This window comes from Podarcis raffonei, chromosome 2 (genome assembly GCF_027172205.1).
Source record: "Podarcis raffonei isolate rPodRaf1 chromosome 2, rPodRaf1.pri, whole genome shotgun sequence".
In the NCBI taxonomy this organism is placed as follows: Eukaryota; Metazoa; Chordata; class Lepidosauria; order Squamata; family Lacertidae; genus Podarcis; species Podarcis raffonei.
In genome coordinates this window covers 79,377,744-79,397,744 of record NC_070603.1, presented here as the reverse complement: position 1 = coordinate 79,397,744, position 20,001 = coordinate 79,377,744, and the positions used below count along the sequence as shown (strand labels likewise).

General features: G+C 44.5%; 1 protein-coding gene across 2 annotated transcripts in view; it reads right to left on the bottom strand.

Annotated features, from left to right (window-relative positions):
- Positions 1–16,735, bottom strand: part of CFAP92 (cilia and flagella associated protein 92 (putative)) — a 57,404-nt gene extending 40,669 nt beyond the window's left edge. Inside the window, exons 1-7 of one of the 2 annotated variants that reach the window (XM_053377734.1) lie at positions 16,389–16,735; positions 12,157–12,416; positions 11,042–11,235; positions 8,736–8,798; positions 6,279–6,486; positions 5,201–5,326; positions 1,853–1,955 (exon numbers count right to left, since the gene is read on the bottom strand). In XM_053377734.1, coding sequence (XP_053233709.1) covers positions 1,853–1,955; positions 5,201–5,326; positions 6,279–6,486; positions 8,736–8,798; positions 11,042–11,235; positions 12,157–12,415 — 953 coding nt within the window. In that variant the 5' untranslated portion in view covers position 12,416; positions 16,389–16,735. Of the gene's footprint in view, positions 1–1,852; positions 1,956–5,200; positions 5,327–6,278; positions 6,487–8,735; positions 8,799–11,041; positions 11,236–12,152; positions 12,417–16,388 lie in introns of those variants that run through there. The other variant, XM_053377735.1, reaches the window with a different exon arrangement.
- Between the last annotated feature and the right edge of the window lie 3,266 nt (positions 16,736–20,001).

Below are 20,001 nucleotides of genomic sequence, written 5' to 3'. Positions count from 1 at the left end.
AAGTTCAATTTCCCCCTATTTTTCCAAGAAATTAAAGGTCATCTGAAAATGTCAAAGGAAGAAAGTAACAAACGATAGCCAGCTCTGTAATCTATCCCAAGATGCAATGATTAAAAAGTGAGCATGTTATGGCTGCTGCCTCTGTCTCTCTATCTAGCTACCAACAGAGTACTTAGACTGAGTGCAACCCAGCCTCTCCCGGCTTCCTTCCCTCTTGCTTTTTCCCAGATATTAGGCCTTGGCCAAGCTTGGAGTCAGACTGCCACTTGCCCATCCTGGTATAAGCAGACTGAGATCCCAAGGGCCAACATAGCCAAGGAAAGACAAAGGTCATGTTCCACATCACATAAACCAGGGATGTCCAACAAGGTTGATCGGGATTGACGGGTCGATTCCCGGGAGGTCCTGGTCGATCGCAGGCTCCTTTTCCTTTGTTTTGCCTAAGAGCATCTGCCCCTGCTCCCTCGCCCCGCCCTCCATTTCCACATAATCGCTTGAACGGGAGACGTAGTTTTGGCTATGAGGCAGATTGTTTCCATAGCGATCTTTTGGTGAGTGACTAAACCCCTTTTCCCTTTACTGTAGTCTTGACATTTCCCTCCCTAAAAAAACCTCAGCAACTTTGGCCTGAAACACCCCCCCCCCAAAAAAAAGGGGTAGATCACTGATCACTGCCAGTATTTTTTTCCTCTCAGGAGTTGGACGTCCCTGACATAAACCAATAGCAAGGGCTGGATGCAGGTCACAGACAGGCTGGTGGTAGCATAAACACATTGGACAGATGAGGCAAGGACAGGCAAGAAGAGAAGCCTGCATAGCTATTGAGCACAACATGTTGCTCAGACTCAAACAAGTGATACAGAGTCAAACATGCATCCATTGGTTCCTTAAGCCATCTGGCTTGGCCACAATGATGAGCTGCATTATCATTTCGAGACATTACCAGGTAGTGTCAAGAAACTACTTCAGTCTCCAGAAGCTACTTTAGTGGCACTGGGAATATAAAGCACTTGGGCCCTGCTGCCAAGAGCCCTCACCAGTTTGAGTCCCACACTGCCTTACAAAAATTGTGGAGAGGCACATGAAAGCAGCCACTAAGTTTTGCACTATGGAGAAATGGCACAGAGTTGGTGGCAGCAAGCAGTCCTGGCCCCCCTTTGTACCTCCTGGATTAAAGTACTGGAGACAAGAAGAGATCCATAAATAGGGTATGTGCTGTGACCCACCACTGGAAATTTTGCAGTTTGGCTGAGGACTTGGATGAGGACAAGTTTTGTGCGGTTTCCTCGAGGGAAGAACGACCGGTACCTTACTTTGGGCCCTCCCAGCTAGAGAAGACAGCCTTGCCACCATCCTCTGCCTCAGAAAATGAGGCACTACCTCTGTCTGCCCAGACTTGTAGAAGCTAAAGGCTACAAGATAAACCCCCTTGCTTTTTTTAAACCAACAAACTTAACTAAGTCTAGTGCTTTGGCAGCTTGCCAAAGGGGAAATGTTGCAAATTAAGACGGTAAACAAGAAAACAAGAGTTTGGTAGTGACAAAAGCTGTTGACTCAATTTATATATTAAAAAAGAGACAAAATTGCTTGTTGCAAAATACGTCGCTATTGGTCTTGCATTTTAAAGCTATAAGTACTTTGCAATCTTAAACAAGTTCTATAGATGTCAATGTCTAAGTATAAATTACAGCCCCAGGTTCTTTTGGGAGTATATAAATCAAATCAATATATAAATGACATGACATGACATCTGGAAAAAAACAGCTGACTTCAGTTTTCTTTAAAGAAGTACGTGCATGCCCCAGTAGAAACAGAAATTGTTCCAATAGCCCTATGCCCTGGAGAGATTTACCTCAGCGAGTGAGCTGGGGCACCCACAACAGATTTACGGGAAGTTTTTTGTTCAATGAAAGAGTCTTCATCCAGAGGCTTGCTTGCAGCCGAACCAGGAGAACCTGTAACATATACAATACTAATTAGGGCTGCACTGTTTGATTAACTGGTCATGGGTTAATTAATTTAAAAAGCACTTAACTGACTAAAAGTAAAAGTTTTTATTTTATTTATTAAAGTTCTACACCACCCTTCATCTGAGGATCACAGGGCAACTTACAATATAAAAACACAAAGATAACAAACAAACAAAAACCACTAATTAATATGGAAAACATTTTTAATGATAATGATGATGATGATATAATAATAATAGTACATCTAAAACCAGGAGTTGGAAAGCACCATTGTAAAGAGGCATTCTTATGGAAGGCCCATAGTTCAGTGGTAGAGCATGTGTACTGATGAAGAAAGTCCCTGGTATTTTCAGGTAGGCCTGGGAAAGACTCTTGTCTGAAATTCTGGAGAGCCGCTGCCAGTCAGCATGATGATACTGAACTAGATGAACCAATGGTCCTCTCTTAAATAGGAGAGAATGTATTTTCTAAGATGTTGCCTGCTGTGAGACAGGGCGCATTTTCTCTTTGAAACTAGAATTATCCCCTTTTATATTTTCAAATTTCTCAACTGAGAGTTAAATAATGTCTTTTCTTCGTGAGTTACCTTTAGAAAACTCAAGGTACACAAAATTTATCTGAACAGTTCTTGAGTCATCTCCAACCAACTGAGCCCTTGTGTCCCAGCCCAATCACTGGGATCATCTTGAAGATCACCGCGAGTTGCCCCCCGTATTACAAAGGCCCAACTGGCCTCAGCCAGAAGTCAGGCATTTAGTCCCTGGCTGTGGAACACTATTCCAGAAGTGATTCAGCAGGCATCCTCACTTGTGACTTTCAGACTTTTGAAGACTTTAATGACTACAGGCCTCTGCAGTTGTTTACAATTTTCTTGAACACCCCATTTTTTAAATTATTGTTCTGTATTGGTTTTAAATGTTTTTATGTTGATGATGTGTTGCAAGAGAATGGCATATACCGTATTTTTCGCTCTATAACACACACCTGACCATAACACGCACATCGTTTTTAGAGGAGGAAAACAGGGGGGGGGGGAATTCTGAAGAAACAGTGGATGTATCATTTTTGTGCCTCATGCTGTGGCCACAGACATGTGATCTGATGGTGAATTTGGGGTGACCCAAAGCAAAAATCCTGAGAATCCCTGTGGATCTGTGCTTTGTAACCACGTTTTTGCACCATTGCTGCCCCAGGCAACAGTGGGTGCGTGATTTTTTTGGTGCAGGCTGTAGCCATGGACATGCTATGTGATCTGATGGTGAATTTGGGGTGACCCAATGCAAAGATCCTGAGGATCCATGTGGATCCATGCTTTGTAACTATGTTTTTGCACCATTGCAGCCCCAGGCAACAGTGGGTGCGTGATTTTTTTGGTGCAGGCTGTATCCATGGACATGCTATGTGATCTGATGGTGAATTTGGGGTGACCCAATGCAAAGATCCTGAGGATCCATGTGGATCCGTGCTTTGTAACCACGTTTTAAGTGGGGAGGGAAGGAAAAACACAGAAGGGACAAGGAGCACGAGAGGGGTGTGCAGAGAAGCAGCTGGCTAAGAATGCAGGAGAGGGGTTTAACGGGAGGGAGGAAAGGAAGGCAAAAGTTTCCCCCAACCCAGCCACCCAAGCCAGCCCTCTCTCTCTCTCCCACCTGCATGTTTTCCGGCTGCCTGCGAGTCCCTAAAATGCTTCCCTGGATGCAGCAGCACCGGAGCACGGAATGGAATTAGAAGGAAGGACGCGATCCTTTCCTTTCCCCTCTGCTTGCCTGGAGGGGAGGGGATTTGCCTGCTCTTTGTTCCGTTTGAGCAAACAGCAACCGAAACAGAAGCGGGTGGGCAATAAGACCCTGAGGCAGAATGCAGGAAAGCAACAGCTTCCTCTCTCACACGATTGGATTTTTGCCTGATTTTTGCCCCTGCGCTCGGGACAATCGGCTCCAGGGACCACACATTCGCTCAATAACACGCACAGACATTTCCCCTTACTTTTTAGGAGAAAAAATCTGCGTGTTATAGAGAGAAAAGTACGGTAAATACTTCCACAAATAAATAGGAGCAATTGTAAATGGACCATTTACAGATACATACTTCATTGATGCAAAGGAGGCATTTGACAGAACTGAGTGGATGTACCACGTGAAAATTATGGAAACACTTAAAACTGGAATTAATCTTTAAAAATGAGTGAATTATTTTACACAACTCCAAAGACAAGGTGGTTGTTAATGGAAATATAATCACATTAATTCTCTGCAACAATGTCATTTGTCTCCACCTTTACTTGCTTTAGTTACAAAACTCTTGGTAATGAGTTGGGGTGGATCAGAGTATAAACGGAGTTAAAATGGAAGAGCAAGAGTGCCCCCCATGAAGTAAGGTGTGGTGGGCGATTGCAGAAGGTGATAGCAGCCAAACTTTGGAATATCCTCTCCAGATAAATACAATGATGCCATTTTGTAGCCAGAAAGATCTTATTTTCCCATATTTTTAAATCTGTTTTAGCTTTAATCTGTTTTTACTTTCTCCACAATTTTCATGTTTATTTTTATTGTTACTGAACTTTCAATAGTTATGAGCTGCTATCAGAACTGCACCATAAAAGAGACTATAAAATAATATCTTGGATCTGGTCAGAGTTTGTCTCCCACAAATGAGAGGCATCCTTCTCTCTGCAGAAAGCTGTTGATCCAGTGGAGAAATGCCTCTGATGGAGGAAAGGAGGAGAAAATTTTGGCTGATTCCTGAAGGGGCTACAGATCTGCTCCAGAGGGTTGGGGAAGCTCCTTGCCCCCAAATAACATGGAGATGGCACTGGGGGAGTAGGCAAATCAGCAAAAGACATCTCTACTTTTCCAACAATAGGAGCAAGTCTGGATCCAACCCACTGTTGTTAAATACAGTGGTACCTCTGGTTACGAACGCTTCTGGTTACAAGCTCCGCTAACCTGGAAGTAGCTGCTCCTGGTTGCAAACTTTGCCCCAGGATGCGAACGGAAATTGCGTGCCAGAGGTGCACGCGCAGCAGGAGGCCCCATTAGCAAAAGCACCCCTCAAGATAAGAACGGTTTCAGCTTGAGAACGGACCCCCAAAACAAATTAAGTTTATAACCAGAGGTACCACTGTAACATGTTATACAAGTTCAAAGGACAATGAAGGCTGAAACAGTGAGATGGCTCATAGTTTCTGTTGAACAGTCACATAATGTAGCACCATGTTCATACTACTGTACCTGTTATAATGCCAATTGCTGACTTCTCTGATATGGGGGACACTTCTGGTGGTTTAATTTTTGTGTAACTGGCTTTGGGTTGACATTGTTCCAAGAAGTTTCTTTGAAGTGAAATCATATTCTTTACTGTACATTGAGGGGAGGAAAGGTAAGAAGAAATTACATTCAGGACTCATGAGTTTGTTAATATGTGGTTACCTTGTCATGTTCTCATTCATTTATTAGGCCATAGTCAAAAATAAAACTATGGCTTACTATGAATGAGAAGTTTGCTGGTTTGTTCCTATCTTACTACTCAGAGATGCTGTTTGTGTGTGTTTGGGGGGGGGGCACAAGCCCTGGTTCACTCATAATACTAAGCCAAGCCTTCTGGTTGTTTCTTCCAAACAGTAGAGCAAAAGCAACTGTACCATGTTTTATTTCTGAATATGGATTAATGTTATATGTGCAAAAGGCCCAGTATCCAGTTTTTCTGATTCACCTTACAAAGCAATCATCCCTGAAGCCTACCAGGCTATGTTCCCAACAAAACCCTAAATAAGAACAGAAGCTTTCTGGGGGGGTTTCTGCAAAGTAAAATATATCTATACTAGCAAAGGCTCAAGAGTTCACGAACAGATATTTGCATGGGAGGCAAGTATATTGGGTATTCAGGAGCAGAATGGAGGAGGAATCCGTTTTAAAACTGATTTTACACATGGAATCTGGCAGTTCCGAATTCTGCAACTTGCAAGAGACCATCAGCACCTGTGGAGGAATCTCTTTTCTCATAAGGTTTTAGAAGAAAATTGGACAAAATCTGAAAGGAATATTTCAACTGATTTGGATGGGGCGTCAATATAGTCTTGCATCTAGGCAGTGACTAAACTGAGACCATCTCAGGGTTAACCACAGCAGCCTGTGCCCTCCAAGGACATTCTTCAGTTATTTTAAAAAAAAACCATGCAAAATGGGAGGAAAACCCATTTTAGCAATGTCACAAATCCATCACTGCACTGAGTTGGAAAACCAAACTGCTAATTCCTTTATCTGCACATAGTGTTTATAAAATATTTTGTTACTTAAATACTCTGCTTACCTTCAAGAGATCCTTGATCCGATGGTGGTGCAGCAGCCTTTGCTTTACTATACTTGGCTTTTGAACAAACCTTATCCTTGGTGTCCCATAATCTCAGCTTTATTCTATGATCTCTTAGCTTCATTAGGAAGTCGGTGGTAACATTAATTTCAACACTATGATTCCATGACACCCATATCTGGTCGTGTTCAAGCCATGGTCTCACAACCTATTTTTTTTTATTTAAAAAACAAACACACACAGATTGCTTAAAAATAAATAAATTAGGGGCCACAATTATTCTTTCTGCATTTCAAAAGAAACTTAAGATGTATAAACTGGGCAACTTACAGGGGTTGCCGAGAACTGCTGTCCCTTCTTTAGTACCCACCAAAGCCCTCCTGGACATCCTGGTTTTTGGTGCTTTTTTAGTTTATTTTACCCTCCAATTGCTCCACTCTATCCCCCATTTTCCCACATTATGTCTCTGGGCTCCATGTGACACAGAAGCACACAAAGGAAGGGAGAGTGGTCAGAGTTGCCAAAGGCCTGGCCTTTGCTTTCCTGCATGAGGGCAGCCCGATTTGCCTTTTTTTAAAAAGGGGGGGGGCTGGGACAAAAAGGGACTTCAGCATCTTAAGCAGGGAGTTGTTGTGGGTCAGTGGAGTGTGGCGGAAGAAAACCTGTAGCAGGGGAGTAACAGAAGCCAAGAGGCATTTTTACCTCTTGTCAGCATCAGTATCCTAGAGCTTTGCCTCCATTGCAGCCTGAATTTGACTAGGCCCACCTTGCATTGCAAAAAGAGGTCTTACTGAACCAAACGGGTCCTTTTCTATATTGTAAATTGCAGGTTTGGGAAGGGAGCCAGTGTGGATTGAGACCATAGTGGGAGGCCAGAAAGTTAAAGGTCTTTTACTCCCCATGTCCTAACCCGAATCAGTCCTCAATTTTTGAAAATTTCCTTTCCAAAAAAAAGGGCCCTATTTGATTCAATGGGATATCACCATCAGGAGCATGTGAGTGAGTGAGTGAAAGATCCCTGATTTTCCAGGTGCAGGGAGGAGGAGGACAATGCAGAGTAATGGAGGATTTTATCTTGTATATGGTTGCAACGTGGTGTGGCTTGTAGTTCTGCAGGAATGTGACTGCTGGAGTGTGGGGTGGGTATGATCTTTATGTGAGGAGCATTCCATTGTCCTTTTCAGGGTCAAACAGTAGTTTGGGCCTTGGACTCAACCTCTACCTTGTTTTATGGGAAAGCCATTTCACCTTTGTGACTGGGCAATAGCCTTTTGCGACTTGTAGGGCTCTAACAGCAATCATTTTGTGGTGGCGCCCACAATAGTTTTTCCAAACATGCTTACAAGCCACAAAAGCCTGACAACTTTACTGGAGCTTGAAAATATATTGTATGAAACACCGAAACATTAAAGAGAAGAAATGATGAATTTTTAAAAGCATTAGTTATTCCTCCCCTTGCCACCAACTGGAAAGACATAAAACTGCAATATTCTTAACTATTAAAATCAACATTAAGATTGAGCAGGGCTAAAAAAATTGAATTCTCTCAAAATACTGAGTCATATCTTACTATGAAGGTTGTGTTCTGGTGACTTGCCTTCACCCAAAACTATGATTCATAGCCATCCGAAGCTGCCTTATACCTGTGAGAAATCCCACTTTTCCTGCTGTGCTCAGAACCTGTGAATTTTATTTTTGCAAAACTAAAGCTGAAGTTCATGGGATCATAATGAGGAAAAAGTACTGGTTTGGATATGCAGGAGAAAAAAAATATATTCTAAGGGGTAGGAGCAAAATACGGTAGAGTCCAAAGTCCAATAGCATTTGCTATCTTATTCCACAATTTTACCATTTTCTTGCTATATTTGGAGATCAGCTGTAGCAAATGAACAAAGAGACAACATCTTGTTGGAGGGAAGTAGGAAAGGGAAGCATTTTTCAACAGTTCCCTCTGCAGCTTTCTATGCTAATTCCCATGCTATTCCAGACGATACTCCAACCCTCTGGAGCAGCCTCTCAGGAGCGCAAGAGGAAGGGGAAAGCGGCAAGTCACCTTTGCTCCCCACTTTGCTCCAGGGAAGAGTCCTATATAGTACACAGTGATATCATTATGATTTGATTATTGCCTTTGGCAATAGGTATTGTGTGATGTCATAACAAAACGCTATCATTAAGAAAGCAATGTTCGTTAAGAGAAACTACGGCGCTCTCTAGTCTCACTGCCAATATCCAAATATAATCAGCAATTCCTTGGAATGGAACATGGCGCTGGCCACATCTTTCTAGTTCAGCATCAATGGAACAGTTGTGATTAAATGGCGCCACCACATAAGAGAGTGTTCTGCCACCATCCTTGAGTACAGGCCAACAGGAGAGCAAGCGCCTGCATTCTCCGCCTCAGATTTAGCAGGCATAAACGCATTTCTAGAGCTGTCTTACAATCTTATACGCACTCACTGAAATATGCAGCGCGGATGCCTTTTTCGACTTGGGCCGCTCACTGTCTTTTGGAGTCCCTGGCTGATATAGTGAATAGGAAGAAAGAAGCAAGAGCAAAGGAAAGGAAGAGACAGGGGAAATGTAAAAATGTAAAGAGGTACAGCAGCATGTTTCAGTTATGCATCTCATACAAACTACACTACAAGAGCTTTCCCTTCCCAACAACAGCCCTCCAAAGCATTCACCTATATGGCCTGTACAGATTCTCCCAAAGCCTCCCAGAGTGGCTGGAGCTGCCCAGAGTGGCTGGGGAAACCCAGTAGGATGGGTGGGGTATTATTATTATTATTATTATTATTATTATTATTATTATTATTATTATCCCAATTTCTTGTGCCAACTGTTTCCCACCATCCAGACTGCTACCCCCCCTTCACAATCCCTGTTCCCCCTTTTCTCCATTCTCTCCCTCCCCTACTCAGGCTCTCTCCAAGCTCTCTTTATTACAGTATAATTTGGGGAAGGGAGGGGAGGGAAGGAAAGGAGAGGAAGGACAGCACAGCACAATCATTGCTGTATCCCCGGCACAGGAACTATTGTGACACATGCATGCAGAATTAAAAGAAGCAGCTGCTACTAATTTTGATTGTTTTCTTAAACTGCACAGGAACCACCACCTGAATGGATTAGGGAAGTGGTGTTTCTCTCACAATCAGGTTTGCAAACCACCGAAAAGGCAGAGTCAATAGCAGTGATTTACAAACCCAATTATGAGAGAAATAACACTTCCCTCTTAAAAAGGAAAGCTTTACTTTTGTTCTGATTTTAAACATCAAGAATGCCAGGAGTTAAAATTGGATAGGAGGTGTGAGAACCCCACAGGAAAATGAGTTTCAGAGATCTGTGATAGTATCTCTTGAGGTCTTTTATCAAAGCTTTAAAACAGCTTTGAGGGGAGAAAACTGTAGTATGAGAACGCACTGAAGAGGAGGGTGCCCCCTGAAGCTGCTTTTAGCAATGGGGGAGGGGCAGGTACCACACAAAGTGCACATCTCTCTTCCACAGCAGCACTCATAGCAGCCAAAGGAGGGATATCAACTGCGGAAACACCATGGCGGGAAAACGTCAAGCTTTCAATACTGCAGTCCGTCAGGCCTCTACACTGACCTGCAGCCACTTTTAGTTTGTTCTCATTGGTCAAGGAAACCTATCCAACCAGACTGCCTTGGACAATCCAGGAAATGGATAGGAACACTGTGTCAGGTGTTGCCTGACTCCTGTCAGCCTCAGTTGGCATCATCAGTGCCCAGGGATAATGGGAGTGATAGTCTAGCAACATTTGTATCAGTGTGGGAAAGCATTATTTGAAATTAATGGCTATTATTTCTAAAGCTGCTTGAATTGCTATGTTGGTATCTAACTTCTTCAGGATCCATAGATTACTTGCACATGTTCCAGCTGAAAAGCAGGACTTAAAACTAGAGAACAGGCCAGGAAGTGGCCTGTGAAGGCTGTGTCAGGTTTCTGCCTGTTCAGGGGCTGAGTGATTCTTACATAAGACGCCCTAAGCTTCCTGAAGGAGGAGTAGGAAAGATGTGTAACAAACAAACACAGCTGAACTTTTCAAGAAACAAATCATAATCTCCTCTCGCTGCATATCAACAGTAACATAGGACGCTGTCTGATGCCAGGAGCAAATATTTGTCTATGTAGCCTATCTAGCCCAGGGAGTGGAAACCTGTGGTCTCTAGATGTTGCTGGAATTCAGCCCTTACCACTGGCTGCTATGCTAGCTAGGGCTGCTGGGAATTTGAGTCAACCACATGTGGAGGGTCACAGGTGGCTTTCCAGGGTCTCAAGTAAAGATACCAGGGAAACTACCTGGAACTTTCTGCATGCAGATCATGTGCTTTACCACTAAGCCAAGTTTCTGAAACTAGCTGAAATCTAGTCAACAATAAGTGACCTGGATCTACTGAACCCCCTGAAGTTAGTGGGAAACAGATTCAGAAGAGACACATGAGAACAGATGCTAGGTTCACCTGATAAGATATAGTCCAGGTTATTGTCATATGTATTGAAGCTGGAGACAAAGAAAATAACTTTTGGAATACCTACTGACAATCAGGGCAGTATTTTGTACATAAATGTTTGTTATAAGTTGTTTTATAGAAACCTCAGAAGAACACAGAGTAAGTATTTCAAAAATCCTTTGAAACCAGTCTGGAATCCAAGGAGACCAACCATATAGGATTAAATTGCTATGCAGTAACCCCTTTCCTCAGATTTCAGTAATATTAGTAAATGTCGCTTGTTCTTCTTACCTTAGATTCCGATTCCAGAAACAGTTTAGCCACTGGACCAAATAGCACCAAATCTAATTTTCGGGGTTCAACATCATCGGGCAGAAGAAAATATTCAATATGATAAAAACGATGCATTTTTGGAATATACGTGTCTCTCATTTTAGATGCTGTTCTTGAAATATCTTGTCTAGAGCCCATCACAGGCTTATTTGCTAGAAAAATATCCCAACAGAAATTGGAAGTGGGAAGAGAATCCAACGGTTACAAAATACCATTTTCCACATTTTATGTAAACAAATCTTTCCAAGAATCTTATTTTTCTCACACACATATGAACACACACGTCTTCTGCAGAGCTGTTGGGGTCCCTGCTAGGATCTGGCCTTCATTTCTAGTGGAAGTTGTACATTCAGTTTAGCTCCCTGACAAAACCAGTAACTCTTCCCAAAATCCTTTCTCAAAGGTAGTTTCCAAGCTGAGCAGGAGCATTAGTTCCTAAATTCTGTAGGCATGATACACGATAATCTTTCCCAGTTCTTCAAACTTCAAGAGTTAGCAAAAACCATTCCAATCTAGAGTATTTATCTACACCAGCCACAAGCCTAACCTAATTTTTCCTTTCCAGAGGGAAAACATGTGAAGCATGTTGCTGGAAAACAACAGTCTTGTGGTACTATGACTGTGAGAATGTGCAAGGAAGCCCACACTATTGGAAGATGCTAAAGGAACAATAGAGTGGCAGCTACAAAGGGCCAAATCAGGCCCAGGAAGGTGTTAACAGAGCATGATGCTCCATAATGGAGGGATCCACACCTTAAACTATTAACACATGAACTAAAAATTATGCCAGTTTCAGGCTCACAAATATACAAGACCTGGGACAATCAGCCAAGTCACACAATATGCCAACACGTGGGCACTGACAAGAACACAAAAATAGTAGGTACTCTGCATCACTACCAACTGTGAGACAACCAGCGATGTAACCATTGGGCAATGCAGAATAAGGGTTTTACATAACTATTGGGGGGGATGAATCATTTTTTTGGGGTGAGGGGCAACGTTCTCCTTAATATTTTGGGACAACATCTTCTGAAAGGAATGAAAAGGACTGATAAATGCAATTTACCTACTTGGAGCTACAACTGGAACAGCCAACGAGACTGAGAATGTGCAGTTAATCCGGTGCTCAGAATCAAGCCCTTCACTTCTCATGGATTGAGAGCATGTTGTGCTTTCATCTTCAGGGGTAGGGTGACCACCCTCACCGGCCTCTGGGCTCTCAGTTCCAAAGGTGCTGTCCGAACGCACAGTGTTATCTGACCCTTTTGACTCAACTGGCTCACACTCATCCTCATCTTGCTCCTCAACATCTGGCAGTCTACTTGCCATCCTGTGATAGAATTAAAATTATTAGTTCTTTGGACTTCCAATTCCTTCTGTTCTGTTTTACTTCCCAGAATTGAGTGTTCCGGTTTGCGAACATTTTATGGAAGCAGAACGTCAGATACAGCTTCTAATTGAGTGCAGGAAGCTTCTGCAGCCAATCGGAAGCTGCACCTTGGTTTCTGAATGTTTTCAGAAGTCAAATGGACTTCTAGAATGAATTACGTTCGAGAACCAAAGTACGATTGTAATTTACCGTATTTTTCGTCCTATAGGGCGCACCGGCCCATAGGACGCACCTCGTTTTTTGGGGGGGAAATGAATAAAAAAAAATTATTCCCCCCCCCAGCCGCAGCTGCCGCCCCAAGCCTTGTGCACACCTGCCCGAAGCACGGGGCACCCTCCGGAGGGCTCCGCATGCTTCGGGCTGCAGGCTGCCGACCAAGTCTTGCGCGCCCGGCGGGACCTCCCGCCAGGCGCGCAAGGCTTGCGAACACTCGTCCGAAGCACGGGGAGCCCTCCGGAGGGCTCCCTGTGCTTCGGGCGACAGGCTGCCGCCCCAAGCCTCACACGCTCGGCGGGACCTCCCGCCGGGCGCACAAGGCTTGCGGACACTCGCCCAAAGCACAGGGAGCCCTCTGGAGGGCTCCGCATGCTTCGGGCGGCAGGCTGCCGCCCCAAGACTCACGCGCTCGGCGGGACCTCACGCGCTCGGCGGGACCTCCCGCCGTGCGCGCAAGGCTTGCAGACGAAGCAGGGGGAGCCCTCCGAAGGGCTCCCCGTGCTTCGGGCGACAGGGTGCCGCCCCAAGCCTCACGCGCTCCGCAGGAACTCCCGCGGGCGCGCAAGGCTTGCAGACACTCGCCCAAAGCACGGGGAGCCCTCCGGAGGGCTCCGCATGCTTCTGGCGACAGGCTGCCGCCCCAAGCCTCATTCGCTCGGCGGGACCTCCCGCGGGCGCGCAAGGCTTGCAGACACTCGCCCAAAGCATGGGGAGCCCTCCGGAGGGCTCCCCGTGCTTCAGGCGACAGGCTGCCGCCCCAAGCCTCACGCGCTCCGCGGGACCTCCCGCCGGGCGCGCAAGGCTTGCGGACACTCGCCCGAAGCACGGGGAGCACTCCGGAGGGCTCCCCGTGCTTCGGGCGACAGGCTGCCGCCCCAAGCCTCACGCGCCCGGCGGGACCTCCCGCCGGACGCGCAAGGCTTGCGGACACTCACAGGGGCTGCAGGCTGCTGCCCGCAAGCTTTGCGAGCCCGCGGGAACTCCCGCCGGGCTTGCAAGGCTTGCGGATAGCTTCCTGAAGCCTGGAGAGCGAGAGGGTTCGGTGCGCACGGATGCCTCTCGCTCTCCAGGCTTCAGCGAAAGCCTGCATTCACCCCATAGGACGCACACACATTTCCCCATCATTTTTGGAGGGGAAAAAGTGCGTCCTATGGGGCGAAAAATACGGTATACAGTACTTTTATTAAGCACTTCAAATACTTCATATACATTATGAAAGGGCAAATTCACATATGCATAATCATCACTTGATAGCCACAACATCAAGTGATGAGTTGCACACCTGAAATTGCCAAATCTAACAAGACTACCTCAAGCACATTGTTATTTCTGTGCTCACACATTCAGCTGGGGCTCAAGAGATTATAACCAACTGAGTGATGAGATGAGAAACCAATTAGCATGTGATTCAGCCACCGATTAGTTATCCTTAAACTTGTAAAGTAGAATTATAAATAGCCACTCATCTGGTCACCTGTGGCAAGCAACAATTGCCTCCTGGCAGCCAAAAAGCAAAACATTTGTAATTTGGTAGATAATTATTTTCTTCTCCAGAAATGGCCAATATTTATAGGTGGGCGTTCTGGCCATCTAGCAAACATTTATGTGGGCTAGAATGGAAATGTTGCAGTAAGATACACCAGAGTTAGTCCCACAGATCCAAGGGCAACCCTTCTGAAGCTAAGCTGGTCTAGGCCTGATCTTGAGAGATCACCTGAGAACCCTCTGACCACCACCACCTTGAGTTCCAGGAAGGAAGGAAGGAGCAGAAATGTAACCAACAGTAAACAAAATATTGCACACGGAACACTAAAGCTAAGAGAGGGAGTTTGCTTAAGGCTGCTTTCAGAATGAGCTGAGATTTGACACTAGGACTTCGTGCCTCATAGCTTACAATTAATCACTATGCTACTCCACCCTCTCTAATGTTGACTGAGCAATGTGCCAATCTGATGAAGACTTATCACTTCTCCCACAAGATCTGTAAAAGTTGAATTGAAGGGGAAAGGGGTGGGTGGGAAAACGAATACCCAGGCAGCCACAGGCAAAAGAAGTAACATGGAATAACCAATGGCTGAGCACCCCAAACCAATGATGGAAATGTGCATATAAAAGCAAGCTTCCTTTCACATTCCCCACTACACCCAAAAGGGTGTCATGTACATGATTCCCATGGCTGTATCGTACTTAGCTTTCCCACCATGTGCATTCAACACACAATAAACACATTGCCTAATTTAAAACCGAAACCATCACGCTCCCAATATGCAAACTAGGCAAATAACACTGCCTAGTTAGATGGGAGAATTAGTACCACATTAAATGTATGGGGCGGGGAGAGCACAGACATCTGCTCAGCTTTGCCATTTTGAAGACTGATTTAGGTGCTACCCCCATCTGTAGCTTTGTCTCCTGTTGACGCTACAAGTGGTGAATGCAATATCAAAAAGCTCTTTATCAGACGTACAGCCACTAGCCTGTAAAGCAGCATCTGCCTTGCAACCTTGCATACCACCTGTTGGCAGGGGCGACGGCAGGCAAATGCTACATGTGTTCAAAGCTGAAAAAGCACATCCCCAACTGAGAAGAATCTGTACATCTGCAACAACAACAAAAAGCTTGACGGGAATTGAGGTTTCCAAAGTGGAAAAATATTTCCGGTCAAGCCATTTCTTGGTTGTTAGTACAGTGGTACCTCGGGTTACAGACGCTTCAGGTTACAGACTCCGCTAAGTCAGAAATAGTACCTCGGGTTAAGAACTTTGCTTCAGGATGAGAACAGAAATTGTGCGGTGGCACGGCAGCAGCGGGAGGCCCCATTAGCTAAAGTGGTGCTTCAGGTTAAGAATAGTTTCAGGTTAAGAACGGACCTCTGGAACGAATTAAGTTCTTAACCTGAGGTACCACTGTATGTATGTGTGAACCACCACCATGTCCACATATAAACCAAGAGTAGGCAACATGGTGCCCTTCAGACCAAGGTAGGCAGATCCTGAAGTTTTGGATTACAACACCTACCCCCCCCCCCAATCACTGACTATGCTGCTGGAAGCTGGTGGGAGTTGCAGTACAACACCTTTGCAGGGCACTACATTGGCTACCTCCCCCAATATAGGTTGGTTGTCATCTACGGTAATCATGCGTAAGTGTGAATATCAGCTGGTGCCTGTTGCACTACAATATGGAGATTCATACCTTAACAAAAAGGTGCACTTTCAAGGAACCTGAATGCATGTGTTGGCCATCCAGCCACTACCTCACAGATAAACTAGAGAACCCAGAGTACTGGGCTTGTCTCAGCAAATCATATGATTTCAGCTTGGCACTCATTAGTGTGGCCATCAAAGATGAGGGTTAAAGCACAACACATCATCAATACACTCAAATTCAGAAACACACCCTTTCTCTCCTTCAAGAAATGACACTATGTGCACAATCAAGTTTCTCTTGTTTCGAGGCCCTCTGCAGGGGAACGTATCCTCAAACTCCACAAAGAGGTGTTTTTAAAACCCTAAATACTAAAAATAAAAAGCACTCTGCACATGGTTAGCGCCTTCCCCCTTTTGTCCCCTAGGATTAGGTCCACTAAAAAACAGAGGCAGCCAAGATGTAACAGTATATATACAGAGAGAGAATGGAGAGCATCTAACCTTCATTCAGACACACACCTGTGCTAATGGTGCGATCCCTACTTACCTGAGAGTAAGACCCACTGAATTCAATAAGGCTTAATTCTGAGCAGGGATTTAAGTTGGGTGGGAAGGAGCAACAGACTCCAGAGGCCTGTTCAGAAACCCAGTTAGAGAGAGGCAAAAAGTGCTTCAATAACCACAGAGATGTGAGATGAAGTTTTCTACTGGGCAGTTTACAGGGCAAACCTATTCGGGTCTACTCGAAAGTAAGTCCTAGCGAGCTAAACTGGGCAGAAGTCCAGCAGCTTTCGTCCCCTTGCAAAGCCAACCAAGCTACAATAATTATTTCACTTCACAGCAAATGGGGAGGAAAATATAGAGGCGCGGGAGGTTGCTCAGCGCCTTTGAACACCAGAGTCCCCGCGTTTACCTCGCCCTAGTGTCCCGCGGCATCCCGCCAACCTCGGTAGGAAACTCGCTCTGGCCTAGAGGCGCGCGGCAACACCAACAAAACTAAACGCGCCTTAGGCGTGGGCGTTCTCCATTCCATCTCCATCCGCCACTCTGAAAAGAAGTCCCACTCCCGCCCCTTCCAGCGCCGCAACAGAGCTGCCCCGCGTGATCGTCGTCCGCTTTGATTGACGATCCTCGGCGTAGGGATCCCGAGAGAAGCACAAGTTGCTAAGGAATTCCTTTGCTCGACCGCAAGAGGCTTTGCCCGAGAGCCCGCTGTTTGCAGAGGCAACAGCTGTGGGCAAACCCCGAGGGGAGCCGAGTAAGTCGTGCAGACGCCAACGAGGAAGGAGCACTGGGAGCCCGAGGAGGGTCACGAGGAAAGGGGCGCAAAACGGCGGGAGCCAGGCCGCAGGCAATACGAAAAGCACGACCTCAAGCAGCGGCCTGGGATGTTGCAGACGCGCCGTCGCGTTGCTAAAAGGCTGCCCTGCGGAGTTCCACGTGCAACGGACGCGTTCCAAACGACGCTCATGAATGTGCAAGACTCCTAAGAGAACACTAGGAAGCCCCACAGAACTGGGACATACACATACTTATGATGTGAAAGCATGTTACTTGGTGGAGCAAAATAAATATATGATGTCACCAAATATGCCATTCCCTACAAATTTCAGTGCCAGGGCCATGCAACTGGCACTCCTGCATTAGTGTCATCAGTTTGTGGGTGCCAGACCTTTTAACCCCTGGGTGCAGCAAATCTTAAAACTATAAACCATTTTAGATTATAAACCAGTGTGTGACAGATTGTGGGGGGGTGGGGAGAGGCGGCCTCTCCCATCATGTGTAGTACTGCTTTATAGGGAATATAGAAGGCTTGGGAAAGGCCACAATCCAAGATAGGTAAAATGGCTGCAGAGATAATGGTGTTATGCCTCCTGGGTGACTTGCTTTGATAGGCTGATTGCTGGGTAATAGGCATGGGAGATGGTTTCTTGATTGCCAGACATCCTTCTTGGCTGTTTGATATTATATATGCATCAGAATTTGGAGTCTGTGGCCCCCCTGCAGCTTGAGGGAGGGACAGTGAGAGATGAACATTTCTGCCTGACCTTAGTTTGAAATGGTATGCCTTTGGTGGAGGTTACACAAGTTCTCTGGGGATCTGCTGCCTGCTGACAGCATGCTCTGTTTGCATACTTGTAAGTAAATACAGTGGTACCTCTGGTTACATACTTACCGGTAATTCGTTCCGGAGGTCCGTTCTTAACCTGAAACTGTTTTTAACCTGAAGTGCCACTTTAGCTAATGGGGCCTCCTGCTGCCGCCGCGCTGCCGGAGCACAATTTCTGTTCTCATCCTGAAGCAAAGTTCTTAACCCAAGGTACTATTTCTGAGTTAGCAGAGTCTGTAACCTGAAGCGTATGTAACCTGAAGCATATGTATTTTTTTTATAAATAATCTTTATTACTTTTAAGACTTACAAAAGAAGAAAAAAGAAGAAAAAAGGCAAGAGAAAAAGACAAAATAGAGCAAAAAAGAAAAAAAGAAGAAACAATACAATACAATATATAAACAATACAAACAATACAAAACACAACCTTAACACACTAAACTAAACAAAACAAAACAACAACAATTTAAAAACATATACCATACCATTTCATTACTCTATCTTTCATTCCCTTAATTCATTGACCTCCTCTCACCTCCCTTTTTGTATTCCACTTCTGTTACTTGTTTCAGCAATTCCTTTCCATCTTTCTCTATTTTTATCATTATGAATATCTTAACATATTTTTAGCCTTATTTTCCATTAATACTAAAGTACTTATTTATACTTAACTCCTTATAACATTTCTGCTAAAGCCATAAAGTTTCATTCCAACAATTTTCTAACACTCATTAATTTTACAATATTTCTATATATAAACTTTAAACTTTCCCAATCTTCTTCCACCATCTCTTCTCCCTGGTCTTGGATTCTGCCAGTCATTTCCGTCCATTTCATATAGTTCATCAACCTGGAGATCTTCTGTCCGAGGCTCTTAAATCTTTTCCAAGTCCCTTCTGCAGTTTTTCTTCATATTCTTTGATGCTGAAGATGCTGAAGAGCAGGTGTCGGGGGGGGGGCCGACCCAACCATGCCCCCATTCCCTCTTGACAGGCCAGCCAACTCTCCACAGCTAGAATCAAGATCCATACAATATCTCAAATCATGTTTCAAAGCTCCTCCAAATCCAAAGGCCTCCACAACTCCAATCACCTCCTGACCCAAATTCAGGACCCAAAGGTCAGCAAATCCCTGCATGAAAGAGTCTATCCAACCTTCCTTCTCCAGTCCAAGCAGGGCTCCAATCTTCAAATTCTGACTTTTTCTATATTCATTCATAAAAGGCCTCCACTTATAGTCCTCGATTTGCCTCTGTAGGGCTGGGGCTCTCACTTGTATTACTTTAGGTTCAACAACAACAACTTTCTCCTTCGTCTTCTCCCCAATTTGTCCTGTCAAAGTAGGTTCCTGTGTCAAATCCTGAACAGTTTCTGTATTGGTGATCACTTTTTGTCCCAAGTTCTCAAGTTTAGTATTCATAACATCCGTCTTCTTGTGGAGCTGTTCCAACGAGTAGCTTATCTTACACAGTACGGTCACTAAAGCTCCTTCTGTCGACATTCTTATGATCCAAGGTCAATCTCTGATTCTCACAGTTCTTATCTTGCAGCTGGAGAAACCCCAGCTCCACTCTTGTAACAGTTTCAAAAGCTTCCTCTAAAGGGAAACAGTCTCCACTTGTATCAATCCTTTCAAACACAATTTAATTTTATTTTTTTAAAATATTTATTAAAGTTTTCACAAATAAAGCAAAGAATAATCATAACCGGGGGAAAAAACATACAAAAACAGAAAAACCACAGAACATACATCAAAAAGAAGAGAAAACACTCAATCACATAACAGAATAAAAAAAAAGAAAAGAAAAGAAAAGAGAAAAAAGAATTAAAAACCAACTCAATTTTCTCATTTTTTTTCAAAATTCTCATTCGCTTATTTCTTTGACCTCCTCACGCCTCCCTCTCCTGTATTCCCAGTCATAACATTAGTTCAGCATATCCTTACCCCTTTTTCATTATACTTTCAAACACAATTTAAACTATAAAGTTAGTTTCAATTTTCAGTTACTTTTCCTCCTTTTTAAACGCAGAAGGGGGCAACGGAAACAATA